At 41.5% G+C, this 21,234-nt stretch overlaps 2 protein-coding genes across 4 annotated transcripts in view; one reads left to right on the top strand and one right to left on the bottom strand.

Moving 5' to 3' along the window:
- LOC309703515 (butyrophilin-like protein 2) overlaps positions 1-21,234 on the top strand; it is a 227,160-nt gene that overhangs the window by 111,050 nt on the left and 94,876 nt on the right. Inside the window, exons 1-4 of one of the 3 annotated variants that reach the window (XM_082528407.1) lie at positions 7,858-8,035; positions 11,747-12,094; positions 12,848-13,171; positions 13,261-13,359. The exons of the other annotated variants lie outside the window; for them this stretch is intronic. Coding sequence (XP_082384533.1) covers positions 7,999-8,035; positions 11,747-12,094; positions 12,848-13,171; positions 13,261-13,359 — 808 coding nt within the window. The 5' untranslated portion in view covers positions 7,858-7,998. Of the gene's footprint in view, positions 1-7,857; positions 8,036-11,746; positions 12,095-12,847; positions 13,172-13,260; positions 13,360-21,234 lie in introns of those variants that run through there. 3 annotated transcript variants of the gene reach the window in all.
- Positions 1-21,234, bottom strand: part of ephb4b (eph receptor B4b) — a 230,111-nt gene that overhangs the window by 187,620 nt on the left and 21,257 nt on the right. The gene's annotated exons all lie outside the window — the stretch shown is intronic.

The following is a 21,234-nucleotide window of genomic DNA, read 5'->3' as shown; positions in this document are numbered from 1 at the left end:
AGCAGGGGAAGAAATAATGAAGAGAGTGCACCTGATGTGGTAACTAGGACATCAAGCTTTAGTATGCTTCTTCGCCCTTAGACTATGTTACTGTTTATCATCCTTACTTGGTATATTTTCAGTTAAACCTCAGGTAGTTTAAGTATTTATGAACTAAACAGTCTCAATTTTGCTAGATTATGTTGTGAGATTTAATTTCAGTCTTTGTGATTTAGAGAGCAGTAAATGTCACTGTTGAATGAGTCCTTTGACTTCACTCCTTTTTTATGAAATTTGCCTAAAAGGATGTGATTTTCTGATTTCTTCTCATGTTTGATGCTCTTATTAGACACTACACTGTCTCCAGGTTTGAAGGTTCCTGCTGGTGGACCAGCTCTGATGTGCTTAAATAAACTGAAGTTTGTACAGTCAGATTATCTTTGTAGGTTTTATGAGCCTTTGATCAAATAACAGTCTGCATGTCTCTGACCAAGAAGGAGGCAAACTCTCTGCTGTAGTCACAGAACAACATGTAAACAACAGAACTTGGTGACAGGAAACAGGGAAACATCTTCCTTCACTGAGGTCACAGCAGAGTCTTTAACTTTCCCATCACACCACTGGTGGAGTCTCATCCCAGCCGGATGTTTGGTACCACGAGTAAAGACCCAACATCTCCAGCATGACCTCTGTTTAAGGCTTTTATGCTGAAACATTTTTTTAAGGGTAAACGCACCCGTGCCATGAAGATAAAGACACATAAACATGTGACCTGGAGTTTTTGAGCTTTGCTTTAATCTGTGGTTAACCACAATAATCCTGAAGCCAGCTTAATGTGTTTTAAAACTGAGGAACAAAAAAGGAGAAGAAGATTAAATGCAGAAAACAGGAAGTAAGAAAGAGTCAAGATGTGACTGTTCACACTTTTATGTGTTCGATCATCTGAGAAATAAAACGAAAATCTTTGCCTCGGGCATTATGTGAAACTTCTGAAACCTTTAAATTTACTGAAGCAAATGTTGAAGCGCGAGTAAGAACAAGAGATGCACCAGTATCATTGTCTTCCTCACTAACTTCAGTGAAACCAGTAAATCTGTTTGTACAGAAGAAGAGTTTGTTCCTCTGTGTCAGCTTTATTTGACTCCTGTGAGCTCCTTAATGTAAAGCCTGTTGCTGATGCTGCGTGAACGCCAACGTCTGAAATCAGCAGCTGTTTCACTTAAGGCACATGTGACCAAATTAACACACATACCTCAATCTCCTCCCAGCATGCACTGGAGGCCTGTAGGCTGTCAGATATGGGATTAGGGTTATTCTCTGCATTCATGAAGGTGTTTAATGTTTTATGCTATGATATCCACACATTGCTTAGCTGGAACAATAAAACTCCTGCTCTGACTTCCTTTTTTAAAAATATCTTTAGACATGAACAGAAGAAACTGATGCACCTATTAAAGCACCAGAGTTGCAAAAAATCATTTTCTTGAGTGAGTGCAGTAAGATGTTTCTTCTGGTTTTGTTCAGTATTTGCAGTAATGGCCTTCTCTGTGGTTCACACATAGAGACGTCTTTTTGGAAATGGAAGTTATTGCGTCTCTCTGCGTCAGCTGATAGAGTCATGTGATGGAGTCATGTGACGCAGTTCATTTGAGTCAGCAGCAAATTAGCAGGATTCATTTACAGCAGGATGAAGATGTTTCTACTGTCTCTGCTACTTGTGAACGGTACTGTTACCTTCAATTATTAGTATTATCATTAATGATGATTTTACTCTATTTTACATGAGGCAAATGATCTTACTGTCATTTTTATAAAATGTTGATTGTGATACGTAGAATTTATAATCTGTTATATATTTTAAACCATAAACTATTGTTACACAAATTATTTCAAGTAAAATGGAAACAATGGGGATGATTGATTTCATTAATATAGTTCATGGCTTGTTGCTTAATGGCTTATTATGTGTTTTCATTAAGAAGTTATGAGGGTTAAAACATTTGTTTAATGCTCTAAATCTGGAATGTGGCAACTTTGAGTTCTGGCGCACCAAAACTAGCACAGAGGGGATCTGGTTTAATTTGATGCCGCAGGACTTAAGACATAGTAGAGAAATCAGAGTGTGTCCAGTGAAGGACTGGACCAGTACATGTGAAGCAATGTACCAGGAGCAGCTCTACACCTTCTACAGGTTGGGTCCACCTCTGCATATATGCACACCAACTTAGCCCTGGACCAGTGCTCCCCATGATCTTAAATTGAATAAGCATGTTTCGAACACACACTGATATATTGTAGACTTGGCCAAGGATAGAATGCTGCAGTTGATCTCTGATATGAATGTTAAGGTCTTTTTCTAATTTAGTCTTAATGAAAGCTACTGGAGAACATTGTAAATTGTAAATGAAATAGTAAAGAACTGATGTTCGTTTGAGAATTAAAAAATCATCTACAGGATCGTCTGTTTTGAGGGAATCGTACTGTCACTGTCTGCACATAGTGTGTGACCTGTAAAAAGCAAAAACACTGAAGAGCAGCAGTGCCAACACTTGCAAATTGTCCATCTACACATAAGTCTGCAAAGGATTTTAGACCCTTTCTGTGCCAGATGTGGAACACCGTCACTGAAGGAAAAAACAATTCATTTGCTCCAATTGGGCCTTGAAGTGAAAAAGCCTGGTGGCCAATGCTCTTCCTAAACTGGGACCAAATTCTAAGAGGTTGATGGACTACTCTATTATTACTAGGCAAGAGAAAGGGATAAGCCTAAAGTCACAGGTAAAGAAACCATGATGACCCAAACTGGTGATGACAGTTCAAGATTGTAGCGTCACCAATATAATGCATCATAAAACAGAGTAATAGCCCATTCCTGATATTTGTGGCCCAATGGTAGTACTGGAAATTGGAAAGGGCTAAGCCTCCCACCGGCTTGGGTCTTTGAAGAAGAGCTTTCCTCAGTTTTAGATGTTTACCATTCCAAATAAATAATTGATTAAGAAAACCAGAGATTTAAAAAAGGGTTTGAGAATTAGGACTGGAAGGCATTCAAATACATGTAGAAATGTTGGTAGTAGCATCATTTTTACACTGTGTCAAATCCCCAACTCTTTGACCTTCAGGCTGAAGGAAGAACAACACTCGGTGTTTAATGCTGAATCAACAATCTCTTTAATCCATACACTTCTCATTATTCCATACAAACTCTTTAAGCATTACAAACGTCTGGACGGGAGATATGCACAGGAGGGTGTCTGGCAAACTCTCGAAGTGTCCACGTGACCATTTCTCACATTCTTATAGCTTTGGCCCCTCCTCCAAACTCAGCACTCACATTCTCTCTCTCTCTCAGTGAGCCTAAGTCATGACCTTGGCTTCCTGTTTTTCTCCTCCTGTATGTTCTGTTCTCTTTGTAATCAGAAAAGCAAGGCCATGATGCTCTGCAAACAGTATTTCTTATAAATCAGCAGTATAATGCATCATAAAACAGTGCAATATCCCATTCCTTTTTTTCCCAGAATAAACAATCAGTTACAATCAAACAATCAATCTGCTGGTCCCTCTCTAGTCTGATCAACAGTGTTTCAGTAACTTTCCACTAGAAGATGCTCCCCTGTTATCTACTTTCTCCCAGGCAAGCGTGGGCGAGAGTCTACAGCCTTCTACCCCCCAAGGACACGTAGTCTAATGCCTTTATTTTCAGGCCTGTGTCCACTTAATACTACACTATATGGTTATATGGCATTTTAGTCAATATAAAGCATAGAATTGAGGCACTTCAAATATTTCCACAACTGTTAATCCTGCCCATTAAAGACAAACATGATGGCGTAGAGCCTAAAATGGTAAGAATAGGGACAATTAGTAATGAAGCAGACCATGGTTTTTTTTTTTTAATAAAAGTCTGTAAAAAATCAATTTGGGCCTGGAGATTTCCTGGATTTTCTCATTATTATTATTATTATTAATATTATTATTATTTTATTTATTTATTAACTGTTTTAAACTTCAGCCTTGTCTTGACCAAGTTACTGACCAATTACAAGTAGGTTGCAAGCAAATGATTTAATGAATGCTGAGATGGTGTTAACCATATACTATGATCTTCACAGTCACCTAACCCAGCTCAAACTCTGAGACATTTTAGACCAACCAGCATTAAATAAGAGGATGTCTTGGGTAGGAATGATTTTACATCCTCCAGGAGGATAACAGGAATGTGACGAATGTATGCAGAGGAGACTGATGGAGGATCAACACTTGCTGGTTTTGCTGTCATTTGTTTTATTTAATGGTCAATGTTATATTCCCAGTGCTGCAGGCTTGTCAAATCTAAAACCATTATTTGAATACAGTCAAGCTGCTTGAGTTTGATTTTACCGGTTACAATGACATTAAAGGCATTAACTTCAGTCTTGGAACCTGAAACGAATCTGTATGTTTCCCTGGTTGAACTGGTGCACTCAGACTGGACTATTCCCATTTCCCTCACAGAGTGCAGATTTTTCAGAGAAGTTCGACATGTGCTGATTGAATGCTCTTTGATTTCAGTATCTCAAATCAAATCAAATCAAATCAAATCACTTTTATTGTCACATCACATGTGCAGGCACACTGGCACAGCACATGGGAGTGAAATTCTTGTGTGCGAGCCCCACAAGCAACAGAGATGTGCAAACACAACAACACAAACGAGCAAAATACAAGAATGGCCAACCTGAAACTAATAAATATATGTACAATATATAATAGTGTATGCATTTCTGGATGTGTATACTAAATATTTTCCTACGTGTGTGTGTGTGTGTGTGTGTGTGTGTGTGTGTGTGTGTGTGTGTGTATGTATACACATTTTTACAAATTAAATAGTAAAAAAATAAAATAAAATAATAATAATAATAATAAAATATATAAAATATACAGAGTTGAATATGTGCAAAACAAGTGGCATTTATATACAGTGTGGAGTGCATAATGTTGAAAAAATCTCTTGTCCTTATAAATAAGTTACCTGCACTCCTGCAAACAACCTCAAAATATGGAGCTAATTTGTGTTTTTCTATGTGCTCACAGTTTCCCAGGCTGTGGTGGTGGAGGTGAATGAGGGGAAAATGTTTGTCCTATTACCCTGCCAGTACTCAAGAGTCATATTTAAGAACCCCACAGTGATGTGGACTCGCAATGATCTTAATCCCAAAACTGTCCACCGACAACGAGAAGGAGGAGATGATCTTAGAGAACAAAACCAGCGTTACAGCGAGCGCACATCGATGAGACCTGATGCTCTGGACTCTGGAGACTTCAGCCTCACTCTGAGAAAACCAGCAGAGTCTCACAGTGGAAAATACACCTGCTCCATCACTGATGGAGAAGAACTGATAGTGAGACACATATGGCTGCAAGTGAAAGGTAATAAATAAATGACACCTGCTGTAACCACAGATCAAAGACTAATGCCAGACTCAGGCCCAGGTTAAAATATGTTGGATGATATTAATTTTCTGTTGTTTTTTCCCAGCAGGATCTGTGTTCGTGGAGAGGTTTATGATAACTTTATTCTGTGTTGTGGTCATCCTTGTTTGCATAGCTTATGTCTACGGTGCTCTCAGGAGTGAAGCATTACAGCACAGAGCAGAGAAGTAATGTGAGTCTGTGTCTTGCTGTGTTGTTCTTTTGTATGACTGCATTCATGTTTAGGGGTTTAGCCGAACAGACACATGTTCTGCTGCTTTCCTCTCCGTTCTTTAGGAAATGTAAGAGGAGAAGCTTGCTCTGCTCCACAGCTGACCTGCCTCAGGAAACTACAGTGGACTGGAGGTGCTCAAACTACAAACATGGCTGTCCACATCTGATGGTTTAACTGGCATGCTAAAAACAGCCAAAGTGAAAATGATTCAGATCTGTTAACCTAAATATATAACTGCTGTTTAGATTGAGGTCAGAGGTCCTTAATACTGGATATTACACTCTGGACAGGACACACACACCAAACTGTCTGTTTTCTGTGTTGTACTGATGTTAAGCTGTTTTCTAGCAGGGCAGTTTTTCCTTTTTGACTCTGCTGGTGACCATCGGGGGCACGCTTTAAAAACTCAAAATCTTACCAAGTATGTTTGTCTTATTTCTTGTGAAAAAAAAGTCATGACACTTAAAATAAGACAAAAGCAGCTAAAGAGTAATATTTCAGTAAGATATGTGAACTTATTAGCCAGTGAATCTTGAATTTCCACTTGTTCTATTGGCAGATTTTTCATTATTTCAAGTAAAAATATCTTGTATCAAGTGAGACAAAAAGTAAATCACTCACTCAGACAGTGTTTCTACATAAATGCTTTCTATCTAACATTCACATCAACAAGCTGCCCAAACAGATTTTATTTGCAAAGGGGAAGCAAACCATCAACCTTCTGATTTGTCGATGACCTGCTCATCCCCCTGAGTCACAGCAGCCTCGTGTGTTTTAGACGTCAGTGAAGCACATTTGTTCCATCAGTATGTTTTCAATCACACGTGAGAGTAACAGTCTAACTGGGGAGCATGAAAATGTTTCATTAATCCACTTGTGTGATCTTAAAGCTTTCCCACACCCCTGAACTGTTTCATAAACCTAAACGCAACAGAAAATAAAGTTTATTTAAACTTTATATTTTCTTCAAACAGTTTTAAAATAAACCCGAGACCAGTGAACATCATGAGTGTGGATGTGGAAGCTGCTGCTCTGTGAGCGTGGGAAAGTTTCAAATAAATACAGGGTCATGAGTGGCCACATGGGGGCGCTGCTGGGCGCTTTTTGATCTATTCAAAAATGCATTGATCCTTCAGTCTGCTGGGTCTGAGCAAACACAGTAAAATCACAGCATTGTAAATATAATGAATCTGAATATTGAAGAAAAAGAAGAAGCTTTATTTCCACAGATGAAGGAGAGATGTTATTACCTCCTGTTTTACAGTTTATTTACAGACACACTTAATTTACAATAAATCTGAATTTATGGTTGTTATTCATTCATATCAGCATGTGTGCTGTTAGAGCAGCTTCTTTCTGTCACACCCAGAAAAGACTGAAGTCCATCCTGAGCCTGTAAAACGTCTCTGTCGTTAACACGGTTTTTGAAACAAAGCCCAGAGTCCTTCTGTCCTGAACTGTAGAAGTTAATCATTGATTTTACCCTCTGCCAGGATCAGAGCTTTACTCCAGCTGTCTGACTTCTTCATGTGTCTGTGTCACATTCACTGACTGCCTCTTCTTCTTTGTTTCTCTTTGAGAAGCTTTACATTTAAAACGAGGCATCGAAGCTTCAGTAAAGCCTTTATTTAGATCCTGTGTGCAGCTGCACGACCAACATGTGACTTTCAGCTTTGATTCAAAGTGTTTCATTAACAGCATCACATTAACTGATCTGGAATGAAAGACATGTTTACACAGGGTGAGGCTGTTCACTTATTTAATGACACTAAATGAATGAAACACATCAAACCTGCAGCTGGTTTAAAGTGTTTTATGGGTTTTGACTGTAATTTTAAATAAATGTGCTGAAAAGCTGAAGTTAAACCATCAGAGAGTAAAAACTAAGATCTTACAGGAAGTCCTGACCTGCTCGGCTGCAGGTTCAGTTTATCAGAGTTTGAGTTTCTGTTCTTCTCTACATACAGACTGTAACACCGACCTGAAACTGTAAACTCGTCATTCAAGAACCAAATTTAAACATTAACAAGTTTGTTTTGTTTCTTTTCAAAGTTCACATCTTATTGCTGCTTTACTGAAGTTTGGTCGAGTCGGGCTGTAAATGATCTGCGACACAGACACACCTTAATGAGCCGTCTGCTCACACTTTTCCTCACAGACTTTGATTTAACTCTGTGGATCAGCTGTGGTCACAGTGGGTACTGTAGCCGTCAGCCTCATGTCCCGTCTGAAGCAGTGTGAGAGTGTCAGTAGATGATCAGCAGAGGAAAGTGAAGCTGCTGTGAGCTGATGTCCTGAAGGGCTTTTAAAGAGTCTCTGAGTTTGACAGGAACATGAAGATGTTTGTGGTGTTTGTGATCCTCCTGCACGGTAAGTACACCTTCCTCTCTCTGCTCTCATCATCAGCTTTTCTTTCATCTCTCTCTCTTTAATGTGTTGAAGTGCAGCAGGAGGAGATTTCCATCAAACACTGGATTCTGATTCAGATCAAACTAACAATCCAAAGCAGCAACTTTCAAATCTCTGGATTCTTCTTGGTGCCTTTCAGATGAGCTCATGTTACAATCAGCTGCTGTGTGTGTTGTTGTGTAGCTGAAGCTCGGACTCACATTTCATATGTGACCAAAGGAAACTTGGTGCTGTGTGTGTGTGTGTGTACGCAGTGGCGGTCCTAGCCTGTTTGGCGCCTCGGGCGAACACTCCCTCTGGCGCGCCCCCCCCCAACCACCACACGCACATATGAAGAGAGAGAGAGTATGCATAGTATGCAAACGGCTACCAAACAGCCATCATAATTCGTCACACAATGAGAACAGGACAAATCAACAACTGACAATGACTAATTAATATTAAAATTTGTAACATAATGTATTGTTTGGACTTTAGTCTGTTACTGTTGCTATTTTTACCATTTCTTCTTGGAGCAACTGTAACCCACATTATTTCCTCAGGGATTAATAAAGTATTCTGACTCTGATTGGTTCAGGATGACCTGCCATGATCCAATCACACATCTGCTTACCTGCATCTGTTGCTCGTTTCTCCTCCTCTTCTTTTCTATTTTTTCTAAACTGAGGACCTGATGGCTTTGAACTTTTCTTGTCCATCTTGGTTTTAATGTTGCACTCCAGTATGAACACCCATCCCCCAACCCAAGGATCACCACAACATGATCTAACACACCTACACCTTAGTTCACAGATTCACTTTGTCGAGGGTGCATTTCTGAGATTTCACACAACCCAGGATTCAAATCATGAACACATAATGGGCTTGGATTTACAACATTATAAATGAAATGTGCTCTATTTGGAAGCAGCTGGCCCCTCCCCTTTCGACGGGTTGTGTGTGAGACTTTAAATCATCAAACTGTAAATTATAAATTGTTATTGATCCTTTACCCCGAGTCCTAAAGTGTATATTTATTTTCTTACTCTTCTTATATATATTGTTTACTTGCACTGCTGTAACTGGAGCCTCGTCGTCTCGTCTCTCTATATACTGGACTGTTTGTAGCGGAGATGACAATAAAGTTTACTTTGACTTCAGCAGCGAGCAGGCGCACCGAGGGCTCTCGCGCTCACTTTATAGAATTTCGAAAAAACATCGGTGCAAATTATAAGTCTGTATCATGATGTCTGTTGTTTTCGTGTTTGTTTTTATTTTGTTTTATTTTGCGAGTTGGTTATTAGATGCTGCTCCAGCCGGTCAGAGACTCCCCCACCGCCCCGCCCTCTCCTCCCTGTGCTGCAGGCGCACCTCGCAAACGAAGGGCGCCCTTACTCCCAGCAAAAGGGTGATAGAAAACCAATCGGTGCCTGTGCCATTCCCAATATGTGCTGGCTGATGTCGGGGCAGCATGAGTACGAGCAACTTTTATTTATTTTTTGCCGATGCCCGTGATGCCGCACCGGGCAACCGCCCGTGTCGCCCGTATCTAAAACCGCTACTGTGTGTGTCTGTGTGTGTAAGTGAGGCTGGATGCTTGTTGATGGTTTTGAGTCTGCAGGACTGTCAGCAAAAACAATGTTGTGGTTTAGCAGAAGCTCTGCACTGTGTTTGCACGCAGCACTACAGGAAGCAGCACAGAAGCAGTCACTTCTACACCTCTCAAGTTTAATGTAACTTTCCCGGTGAAATGGTCAGACTGTAGCTGAACGGAGAAAACGCAGCGTCACACTGTGCGCCACGTTATTGTTTCACTGAAACGCATTTCTACAATACTGTTGCTGTTAATTCTACTCTCTGCAGTGTTTAAATGCTTACATATACACACACAGTTACTGTCCGTCCACACATACGACTCGGTTCTGCTTCTATGCCCCAGCTTTGTTTACTTTTTCCCACCGAGGCTTCTAGACTTCTGATTGGCCAACATTTCTACACGGTTAGGAATCTAGCTCCACCTGCTGCTTTGGCATGTTCATAGCAGCGTTTTCCTTCATTTCTGCCTTTATGTGTGGACGGGATTATTTTTTAAAACGAAAACAGAAAATCTCCATTTTCAAAAATACCCATGTACGTGTGGACGTAGCCTGAATGACATGGTACTCTCCACCTAAGAACTGAGGGTGGTGGGAAGAGAGAGGCCTGGGTCTGTCTGCCCCAGTGACTCATATCTGGATAAGCAGAAGATGGATGGATGAAACCTGCTGCCCAGCTGTCGTACAGTAGTGTTGGGTGCAGGCAGCGTGGAAAGCAGCCTGTATTGTGCCAGTGCCAAAAATAAGGTGTCCGGCTATATGTTTTTTTCTTTCATTTTTCTAATGTTTTCAATACATCCAACCCAACATACTCAAAGACAAGCTCACAGCAGACTGAAAATGCAACTGTGAGTCCTACCATAACCAGGAATACTTGGGTGATGGTGCCATCATGTTGTGTACAAGATTCAGCGACTGGACTGGATAAAATCTTCCTCACACTGAACACCTCAAAGACAAAGGAAATGATAGCAGATCTATGAAGATTCAGGCCTCCTCTCTAGCCTTTGAAAGCTCGTGTCACACAGAGGTGGTAACAAAGATAAATATCTACGTTTACGCCCTGATAACAAACTAGACTGTAACTTGAACACAGACGAACTATAAAAAAAGGGGCGAGAGCCTCGTTTTGTTAATAAAACTAAGATCTCTCTGCAGTTAAATACTGAAGGTGTTCAGTCTGTGGTGGAAAGTGTGCTGCTCTATGCTGCAGTCTGCTGGAGAGGCAGCATCAGGAACAGTGATGCAAGGAGACTGGACAAACTGGTGAGGAGAGCTGTCTCTGTGAGCCAGACTGGGCACAGTGGGGGGAGTGGTGGGAAGATGCACAACTCTGATCGACCACTTCATAACATCTTTATGGAAGCAGAAACCATCAGTACTGACTCATCAGGCTTTTAATTCTCATACAAATGGCTGATGAGTTATGTCAGACAGATGAATTTCCCTCTGAGATCAATAACATTTTTCTTGGCACCAATTAGACAGTTCATGTTTCAAGGATCTAGTTTTATAGAAAAAACCCAGAGATTATTTTTTAGCAAAATTTGAATCAGTGTTACACGATCTTCCCCTGCAATGCACTCAACTAAAGCAATGCAATTTTTTCATAATGCACATTTCAATGTGCCTACACAGCAGACAGAAACAAACATTTTTGATACAGTATATTAACTTATTTAAGCAGACCATTTAGTATCAGCAACATTTATACTATAGTTTAGACCCCTAAGAAACTCCTGATGGTATTTTTAGTTGTAAAAATTGAAAACTGCTGATTGAAATTGAATTTTTACTCATTTGAAATGATGAGCGGCAGTCAGGTGCCTGACCTGTTAGACCTTTGTATTAGAATTTCATGGTCAACAGAGTCGAACGCAGCAGTGAGACTGAACAGAACAGAAACTGCAGTTTCATGGATATGTGCTCGACTAAAGAGGTGCAAGACTTTAACTTTGTCAACTACAGCTGAAAACCCTTGATGATTAAAATAAACTACAGTTAATGTGATTGGCTGACTACTCTGCTCCCTGCAGATAAATGTGGTCTCTGAGACAAACTCACAGCGTGCAGCTAATCTGTGTTTATGTGTCCTCAGTTTCCCAGCATGCCCTGGCTGTGCTGGTGCAGGTGTATGAGGAAGCAAAGGTTGCTCTGCTGCCCTGCCGGTTCTCAGGCTTCATTCCTGATCAACCCACAGTGATGTGGACTCGCAGTGATCTGGATCCCAAAACTGTCCACATGACACAAGAAGGAGGAGATGACCTTACAGGACAAAACCAGCATTACAGCGGGCGCACATCAATGATGGTCGATGCTCTGAACACTGGAGATTTCAGCCTCACTCTGAGAAAACCACAACGGACCGACGTCGGCAACTACACCTGCACCATGAGTGATGGGACAGGAGAATGGAGACTGACAGATTTACAGCTGCAGGTCAAAGGTCAGCAACAAACCCCAGATGAACATACAGGTGAAAAAATCTGTCCTGTAGACAAAGGTTAGAGGTCAAATGGAGAGGTAGTATATCCTTAAAAAAACTGGAAGGAAGGACAAAAGAGGTTGAGGGAGATGAAAGCGGCAGGAACAGAACCATCTACAGCCACTTTTTATGCAAATCCGATGGATGAGCAGGAAATGCTCTAAAAATGTGCTGATGCGAGATGGAACGACTCCCCTGTAACTCTAAGATGAATGTGTCTGCTTTTGCCACTGCAAATGATGTTGTGAATCTGAGTTTTTAGCCATTGCATTATAAAGTATTTGCTTATAATACTTATACATAGGAGATTTTTCTTTGGTGGACTGGCTAAGCTGGAGACAGAACCTGTGAATGTTTAATGAAGGCATCCAGAATAAAGGGCACAGTCTCAGTTCAGGAGACAGAGAACCTCTCTGCTTTTAAGATCAGACATCAACCTTTCACCACCCTTGCTGCTGTACACTCAAAGTGCTGGGAGGACTTCCCATGATACACTGAGCACTTCTCGTCCACTCCCCTCTTTTCACCCCACTTTTCAGTGGTTTCCCTGTTGGTGAGTAATGCCCGGTAAACCAAATAATACCATCAGACATCTTCACCAGTAAAAAGCCAGAGTCAGAGCTCAGGAATGCAGATGTTCATCAGGTTTCAGTTACCACTAATGTTTTTCGGCTCCTGCTCTTGTGGTTGATAATGTTGCTCTTGTCCTCATAGATGACCCAATGAAGGTGACAGTGGGGGAAGGGTCAGAGTCTGTCCTCTTACCCTGCAAAACAAAACCTGGGCTGCCAAAGGACATCGCACTGGAGTGGACTTGTGCTGACATAGTGGTCTATGTGTATCCACACAAAAGCGACCACCTTAAGAAACAGGATGGACTTTACAGAGACCGAACGAAGATGAATGAAGACCTGCTGAGAACTGGAGACCTCAGTCTGACCCTGAAACACCCCACAGAGAGAGACAGTGGAGGATACATCTGCACCATCTACAGGGACAAAGACATCCTGAGACAGAAAGTAGTGCTGCAGGTCAAAGGTAAGTGATGCTGACACAGGTCAGAGGTCAATGCTAACAATCAAAGTCACGATTCAGAGATCTTGCTTTTTTTGTGTGTTTCTCCACAGAACAATTTCCACCCTGGGCCACAGCTCTCCTGGTTCTCCTGGGTCTTCTTGTGGTTTCTGGAGGTCTTTTATTTCATTTCCGGCACTATTTCATGCCAGGTAAGTGTCTCCTACTACACTCCCACAATGCTGATGGTTAGCAGGTGTCCTCTGGTGGCTACGTTATAGTCAGTTTTCCTTCAGAAAGTTCATAATCACCATCCAGATGAACATTATCTCTGGCTGGGCCTTTATGTTTGGTTAAGCCATAAAGCAAGTATGGACATGTTGAAATTTCATCATATCCCTCAGCTAACAGGGTTAGAATGACGTTTGTGGTTAGAGTGACTTTTGTTGCCATGATGCCAGGTGTCTCTTGGAAATGAGATTTTTAATCTCAATGAGATTTTTTACCTGGATAAATAAAGGACTAATAAAAAAAATAGAATATTTCATACTGGAACCAGTCAAACATGTTTGAACTGCAAATATTTGACTTCATCCAGTCAAATAAACTGTGCTCAGTGTTGCTGATGTATGTGCAGCTCATGTTGTGCTTTTTTGTCCTCTCAGACCCCAAGGTGGAGGTGGATTCAGAGGTGGAGTCTGTCCAGCTGCCCTTCAAAACCAAAGTTCACCTGCCTGAAGATGCTAAAGTCGTCTGGAGTAACTCTTACAACAAAAATGTCCACGTGTATGAGAACGGCTCTGACCAGCCTGGAGAACAGGAAGTGGTTTACAGGGATCGAACAAAGATGAATGAAGACCTGCTGAAAACTGGAGACCTCAGTCTGACCCTGAAACACCCCACAGATGGAAACACAGGAGCCTACACCTGCACCGTCTACAGCAGGGAGGGAAACATCTTGCTGAAGAGAAAGGTGGAGCTGAAAGTCAGAGGTTAGTGTTGTACATACAGGTCAAAGGTCAGAGGTCAATGTTGTAACTAGATGACCCGTGCTTGTTCCTACCATTATTGGCTGACCAACAATCTTTTATCTTTTTCTGATGAAAGAAGCTTAACCCTTTAAGACTGGGTTAAGACACGCTCCATTTTGCGTCACTGTATTTAAATCCCTGTAGAACTGCAACCACATAAGCTAGCGTAATAATTGTTTTTGCATATGAAACCAGTTGCACTTACATCTTATTCCATCAGCTCATCCTAAGTCAGGGTTTCCTTCCACATGCAAAAATGCATGAAAAGCAGTTGCAGCAACAATAACATAATATTCCAGAAACACGCTTAAAAATTGGCGTATCCCATAAATTAAACTAAGAAGACACTCAAAATAAATCTCCTGAGGTGGGAAACTATTTTGTGCAACTTTTTTGTATTTACAGTTTTGAGGGATAAACCTCTTAAATTTCCCTAACTAGAAATATAAGTTAAAAAAACAAACAAACAACAAACAACCCTAAGATGATTTCAATTTTTTTGGTTCATTGCACTTTTTTGCAATTTATGTAGTTACTGTGGACTTAATGCATACATATTATTAAAATCTGAGCTATAACAGTTGTATTGATGTATAGCAACTTGAAATGCTCTCTAGAATGGCACTACAGCATGTAAAAATATAAAGATAAGCTCTAGCGGACTTGGTTCTATGGTCGGTCCTAAAGGCAAAATAAAAACTACAATACTTCAGGACAAAATCTATATTGAAATGACTCTTTCATCAATTTATACAAACAAGATGAAAATATTTTGGAGACACAGGAGCCAATCAGATGTTGACTTGCTCTTAGGCTGCATTGCATTTGTCTGTTTCTGTGTCTGCATGCTGGTCATTAAGAGTCAGTTCTCCAATACTGAAGACAGAAACTTCAGTCATTCATTGTTTTATCTCCTTTGGGTGAAAGGAGAGGTGAAATTGCCATCCCATAGTGACAGATCATACAGTGGTTAGCACTGTTGTCAAGTGCAGGTTGCACAGTCTCCCTGTGACTGTGTGGGTTCTCTGCAGCTTCTCAGAAAAGGATCTAATTTGCATGAAAATGAGACATGATCAGGACTTGTGTGCTGATTGTTAGAAATAAGAACTGGTACTGGTGCATTTTGTTTTTGACGGCATGTTACAGAGAGAGGAAGTCCAGTTTTGGACAGTTGCAGCTAATGTCTGTGATGTGTCTGCTCGTGAGTCTGTAAGTTCAGTCGGTGTGTTTTCTGTTTTACTTTGAAGGTCCGTGTCGGATGTCAGTGTTTCCTGTCCCATCCCTTGCCACGTTAGCCTGATTTTGTTCCAGCTGTGTCCTATCTCTCGTTTCCTGATAGCTCCCTCTGTGTATTTAAGCCCCATGTTTTCCTTGGTCTGTGTCGCTATATCCCTCACTTTAAGCTGTGTGTACGTTTGACTGCTTTGCGTGTCCCGTTAAGTTCAGACCAGAGTAAAAGAACCATTGGTGTGAAAATGCTCTTAGAGCCACAAACATGCTGCTGACGGCTGCATGTTTGATCTGATCTGCTTCCTTCAGCGTTCTCTACAACTCTGAACACCTGCTGCTGTCTGTACAGCTCATGTTGTGTCTGTTGTCCTCTCAGTCTGTCAGGTGGAGGTGGAGGAGGGGGCGGAGTCTGTCCAGCTGCCCTTCAAAACCACACAAAACCTGCCTGAAGACGCCACAGTAGAGTGGGAATACTGTGAACCTGAATGTAGGAAGGTCCATTTGTATCATAGTGGATCTGACCATCTTGAAGAACAGGACCAGGATTACAGAGGGCGAACCACGATGAATGAAGACCCTCTAAAAACTGGAGACCTCAGTCTGACGCTGAAACAGCCCACAGAGAGAGACAGTGGGAGATACAGATGTGAAGTCAAAACGGGTGTTGTACTCCTCAGAAGGAAAAGACTGCTTCTCAAAGGTTGGTTGGATGGTTGGTTGGTGGTTTTTGTGTGTGTGTGTCTGACTGTCTTGTGTCTCCTCTGCAGGGAGAGTTCAGGTCCAGGATCAAACAGGGGACATCAGGAACAGAAGCAGCTCCATTGATCCAACTCCTCTGATGGCTGATCAATCAGTTTGATCTGTGTGTTCTTTGATTATTGATCAGTGATGTCAGAGTGGAGTCAGTGTGTTGTTGTTGTTTGTGACTCAAATCTCCAGAAGCTGAACAAAAACAGACTCACAGGTCTCATGCAGAGAAAGAGACGGTCCTTTAAAGTGATACAGTACAAATGCTCAACCTGCCTCTATGAAATAAAACAATAAAAAAATCTCAGCTGTTTCAGAACTGCTTCTGGACAGAGCTCTCAGATGTTGGTCCTGGAATCTGCTGGAGCCACTCGCCTAGCACGGGAGTCACCACACCGAGTGCTCCCACTACCACTGAGACCACTGTTACCTTCACCCTCCACATCTACTCGAGCTCTTCACTGAGGCCTGGGTATTTCTCCAGCTTCTCATGTTCCTTTTTCCTGTTGTTGCTGTCATTTGGTACATCTATCACTACGCCCGTCATTCTCTATTTGTCTGACACTCCTATGTCAGGTTGGTTATTCCAATCTGTAATACACAGATTAGAAGTTGTTGATCAAAGCAATTTCTTATAAAATTGCAAATCTGGTTTTCTTTATGAAAGTTATTCTAAAGAAAATGAAATTGGTCACAAACCTGATAGTTAACAAACACAGATGTACAAGATGTTTTAAGGAGATACCAAACCAGGAAGGAGATGCTGTGAACCAGCTGTGGTCAATAGTTTGCATGTCTTGATGATTTTGGAGTTTTTAAATATTTATTTCAATTTTTTTTCAGGTTCGATTAATTGTACAGGTTATCTCTTTATTGCCTTTAAAAAAATCTAAATCAAATATATGCATACTCAACCATCACCAGGGCTGGACTGGGACAAAAAATCGTCCTGGGCATTTTGACTAGAGACCGGCCCAGCAGGTATTATAGGAAAAACCATAAAGCCTTTGAATGAAAACAAACGCTGTTGTCACAGGTACAGTGTCTTGTTGGTACATATGTGTCAGTCTAATAAACTTAAACCTACACCATCCCTATTCTGGTATTCTAAACAGTACCTGACAGTAGACTGTTGGTCGAGTTAACCTCCTGAACTATCTACAACACATGGTGAAAACCTGAAATTAAAACAGAGAAGGCTAGAGGTGAGACATGATCATTACTGATTACTGATGACAGATTTAGATATACTTTCATAAACCATTCATTTGCCACATCAATAAACAGCATGACAGGGCTGTTTTTTCTAACATGGCAACCTTTAAAAAGTGAAAGGAGACAGAAAGACAGGTGAGAAAGAATAAAACTTAATTGACTTTTTGATGGAATTTTACACACAGTAGTGGTACAGTATCTAGAAAATGTGGGAAAATGCTGGCATCATATACAGTACTTAGCTACTTCTGAAGAAATTATGATGGGGCCCTAAAAAAATTACTATGTACAATAATGGATTTCTATACATTTGACATCAGATGAAAACGTTTGTTGTAAGATTCAGAGCAATAAACAAACAAGAGAGAAAAGCCGATCAGCTGATCATTGAGTTTCATGATTGAAGTAGAAACAGGAGAGGGAGGGGGGAATGAGATAAGAGGCAGCTGTGCAGCAAAGACACAGAATAACTCCAGCTTTGTGTCTTTTTCATTGTAGCTGGAGTCCGGGACAAACTGCGTTCCTTTTCACCTCAATAAGAAACGCGTAATAATTTCTCTGAATACGAGACGATTCCGTTTTTTACGGGACGGTTGGAAACTCTAATAACTAACCATATAAATAAGATAAAACAAGCTCAACATCAATCAGAATCAGAATCAGAATACTTTATTGATCCCTGGGGGAAATTATTTTTTTGTTACAGTGCTCCATTTTAAACCAACATTAAGACAAGACAGACAATACACTAACTAAGAATAGTACAATATATACATATATATACATACATACATACATAAGTCACTTATAAATAAATAGTTGGATGTTACGTTTCGGTGTTGTCAGTGTTTTGTTTTTGCGTGACTGTTATGTGTTTCCTGTTTTACTTTGAAAGTCTGTGTCATCTTAGTGTGTTTAGTTTACATTTTTCCCTGTCTCGTCAGTTCTAATTTGCCCCAGCTGTGTTTCCCTCCTGTGGTCCATTCCCTGATTGCTCCTTCTATGTATTTAAGCCTTGTGTTTCTGTATGTCATGGTCGCGATCTTCCCCCCCGTTGTAAATAGTTTGACGTCTGGTGTTTGGTGATGTAAATAAATGTGGTATTTTGCTTTAAATCTCGTTTTGGGATTATTTTTATTTTCCTTTTTTTTTATTTTTCTGCGTTGCACCCCGGTTGCCTAGGCCGGGGTGTAACATATGGGGGCTCGTCCGGGATCGCTGGAGGGTCCGAAGGAGGGACAGCTTCGGCCTTCTGTCTTCGCTGGAGGGTCCGAGGACCGCTTCAGTCTTCGCTGGAGGGTCCGAGGACCGCTTCAGTCTCCGTCTGTCTTCGCTGGAGGATCCGAGGGACCGCTCCAGCCTTCTGCAGCTGGTGGGCTGCGTGTCCGTGTGTGCGGCTGGTGGGCTGCGTGTCCGTGTGTGCAGCTGGTGGGCTGCGTGTCCGTGTGTGCAGCTGGTGGGCTGCGTGTCCGTGTGTGCAGCTGGTGGGCTGCGTGTCCGTGTGTGCAGCTAGTGAGCTGCTCATCCGCCTTCGCTGGAGCGTCCGAGGGACCGCTCCAGCCTTCATCCGCCTCTGCTGGAGGGTCCGGGGGACCGCACCAGCCTTCGTCGTCTGCTGGAGGGTCCGTGGGACCGCTCCAGCCTCCATCAGCTTCGTCTGCTTTCATCCGCCTTCGCTGGGGGGAGGGTCCGTGGGACCGCCCCAGCCTTTGTCGTCGCTGGAGGGTCCGTGGGACCGCTCCAGCCTTCATCCGCCTTCGCTGGAGGGTCCGAGGGACCGCTCCAGCCTTCGTCGTCTGCTGGAGGGTCAGTGGGACCGCTCCAGCCTTCATCAGCTTCGTCTGCCTTCGTTTCAGCCTTCGTTTGTTTGATCAAACATTTCACTTGGGGTTACATGTTTGATTTTTGGGTGGGGGGAAATGTTACGTTTCGGTGTTGTCAGTGTTTTGTTTTTGCGTGACTGTTATGTGTTTCCTGTTTTACTTTGAAAGTCTGTGTCATCTTAGTGTGTTTAGTTTACATTTTTCCCTGTCTCGTCAGTTCTAATTTGCCCCAGCTGTGTTTCCCTCCTGTGGTCCATTCCCTGATTGCTCCTTCTATGTATTTAAGCCTTGTGTTTCTGTATGTCATGGTCGCGATCTTCCCCCCCGTTGTAAATAGTTTGACGTCTGGTGTTTGGTGATGTAAATAAATGTGGTATTTTGCTTTAAATCTCGTTTTGGGATTATTTTTATTTTCCTTTTTTTTTTATTTTTCTGCGTTGCACCCCGGTTGCCTAGGCCGGGGTGTAACATGGAAAAGAAACATATAACAATAAAGAACCAATAACATCATAACACCTGCCCAGCAGTATAGAAACGAGTTATTGTAACTGACTGTAAAAAGTCAGCACAACAAAAACAAACTCCACCTAAACTTGGTTTATATCTGACCCAGATAGACTGCAGGTCATAACTTCTTACCTGAAGTTCAGTTCACCGCCTCGGGTCTCTGCTCCTCCTGCCTTTCCGTCATCCACCTGCCAGCGTGTTGCATCTGCTGGCCTCCACCACTTGCTAATGTTACTGAATCTGTAGAAGCTCTGCAATAGCCACCACTAAACAACTGCGTTATTTTTACACATCTCCCTTCATCTGGCCAATCCACCACCTTTCAGTGTTTATACCGTTAGGGGAAAAAAACGAGAAAAAAACCCCCATCGGCCGGCATTTGCCTGGTGGGCCGATGGCCAGTCCAGCTATGACCATCACTAATATTCTGTTAAATCTTTGTTAATAATCACACAAATTATGGAAGAAATGGATGTATTCAATTTATAATTTTTATGAATTTATGAAGGATTACAAAGATAACAACCTAAACTGTTTAAATTATGAAAAATTATTTCTATAAAAACATGAATATAGAAATACATCACAGGGTCACATGTGAAGCTCCACAAAGGAAACATGAGCTTCTTCATGTCAGAGCTCCGATACTCTGCACGCTGTTCTGTGACAGGTGGAAAAAAACACGCCTTTATTTATCAATTTAATATATTTACAGCAATTTAAAAAAAACCCAATGTGCCCACAAACCACATTATAACGCTGTTGTTGTTTTTTAAGTCGGAAAATGCTGATTTTACCGCAAAAATAATTAAAATCTAGGAAAATAAAAACAGGTTTAGGCCGCAGGAAGCCGCGATATAGGTGACCGCGCATTCGCCGCTGTTGCACCCTAACCTCTGGAATAACCTCCCTCTAGCTATTCGGGCGTCTGATTCAATTCAATCTTTTTAATCTCGATTAAAAACTCATCTGTTTAGCCTTGCTTTCCCCGCCTCCTAGAGCCCGCATTTTTGTTGTACTGTAAGTTATCTTTTTCGCTTTATTAATATTTATAATGTTTTAACCTTCAGCCTTTCGGGGTGTGCCTACTATGCTGTTTATTATTGGTTAGTTTTGTCACCCGCCTGTTAGTAATTTTATTTGTATTTTGTGTTTTGTATTTGTACCTATTATTGCTCTGACTCGTTCTGTGAAGCACTTTGGCATACCTGTGGTTTTTAAATGTGCTATATAAATAAAATTGTATTGTATATAAATTTACAGATAAACCCGCGATGCGAGTCAGTGGGAGGTAGGAATACTGTGATAACATTAAAAACACAACGTGTGAACACTAACACGGTGTTAACGGTGTGAAACTTTGACGTTATGCTTCGTGTTTGTTGCCATGGAAACGAGCGTGTCACAGCCCCACAGTGGCTTATTATGACATCCACGCATCATTACAGGCAGCCCACTAACACAGCTCAAGATGGTTCACGGATGTGTGTGAAGAAAATAAATCTCAGGCTTTCAAAGACTCTAAACTCTGGAG

Source organism: Aulonocara stuartgranti, assembly GCF_965226115.1.
Source record: "Aulonocara stuartgranti genome assembly, chromosome: 3".
Lineage (NCBI taxonomy): Eukaryota > Metazoa > Chordata > Actinopteri > Cichliformes > Cichlidae > Aulonocara > Aulonocara stuartgranti.
This window is presented reverse-complemented; position numbering and strand designations above follow the sequence as displayed.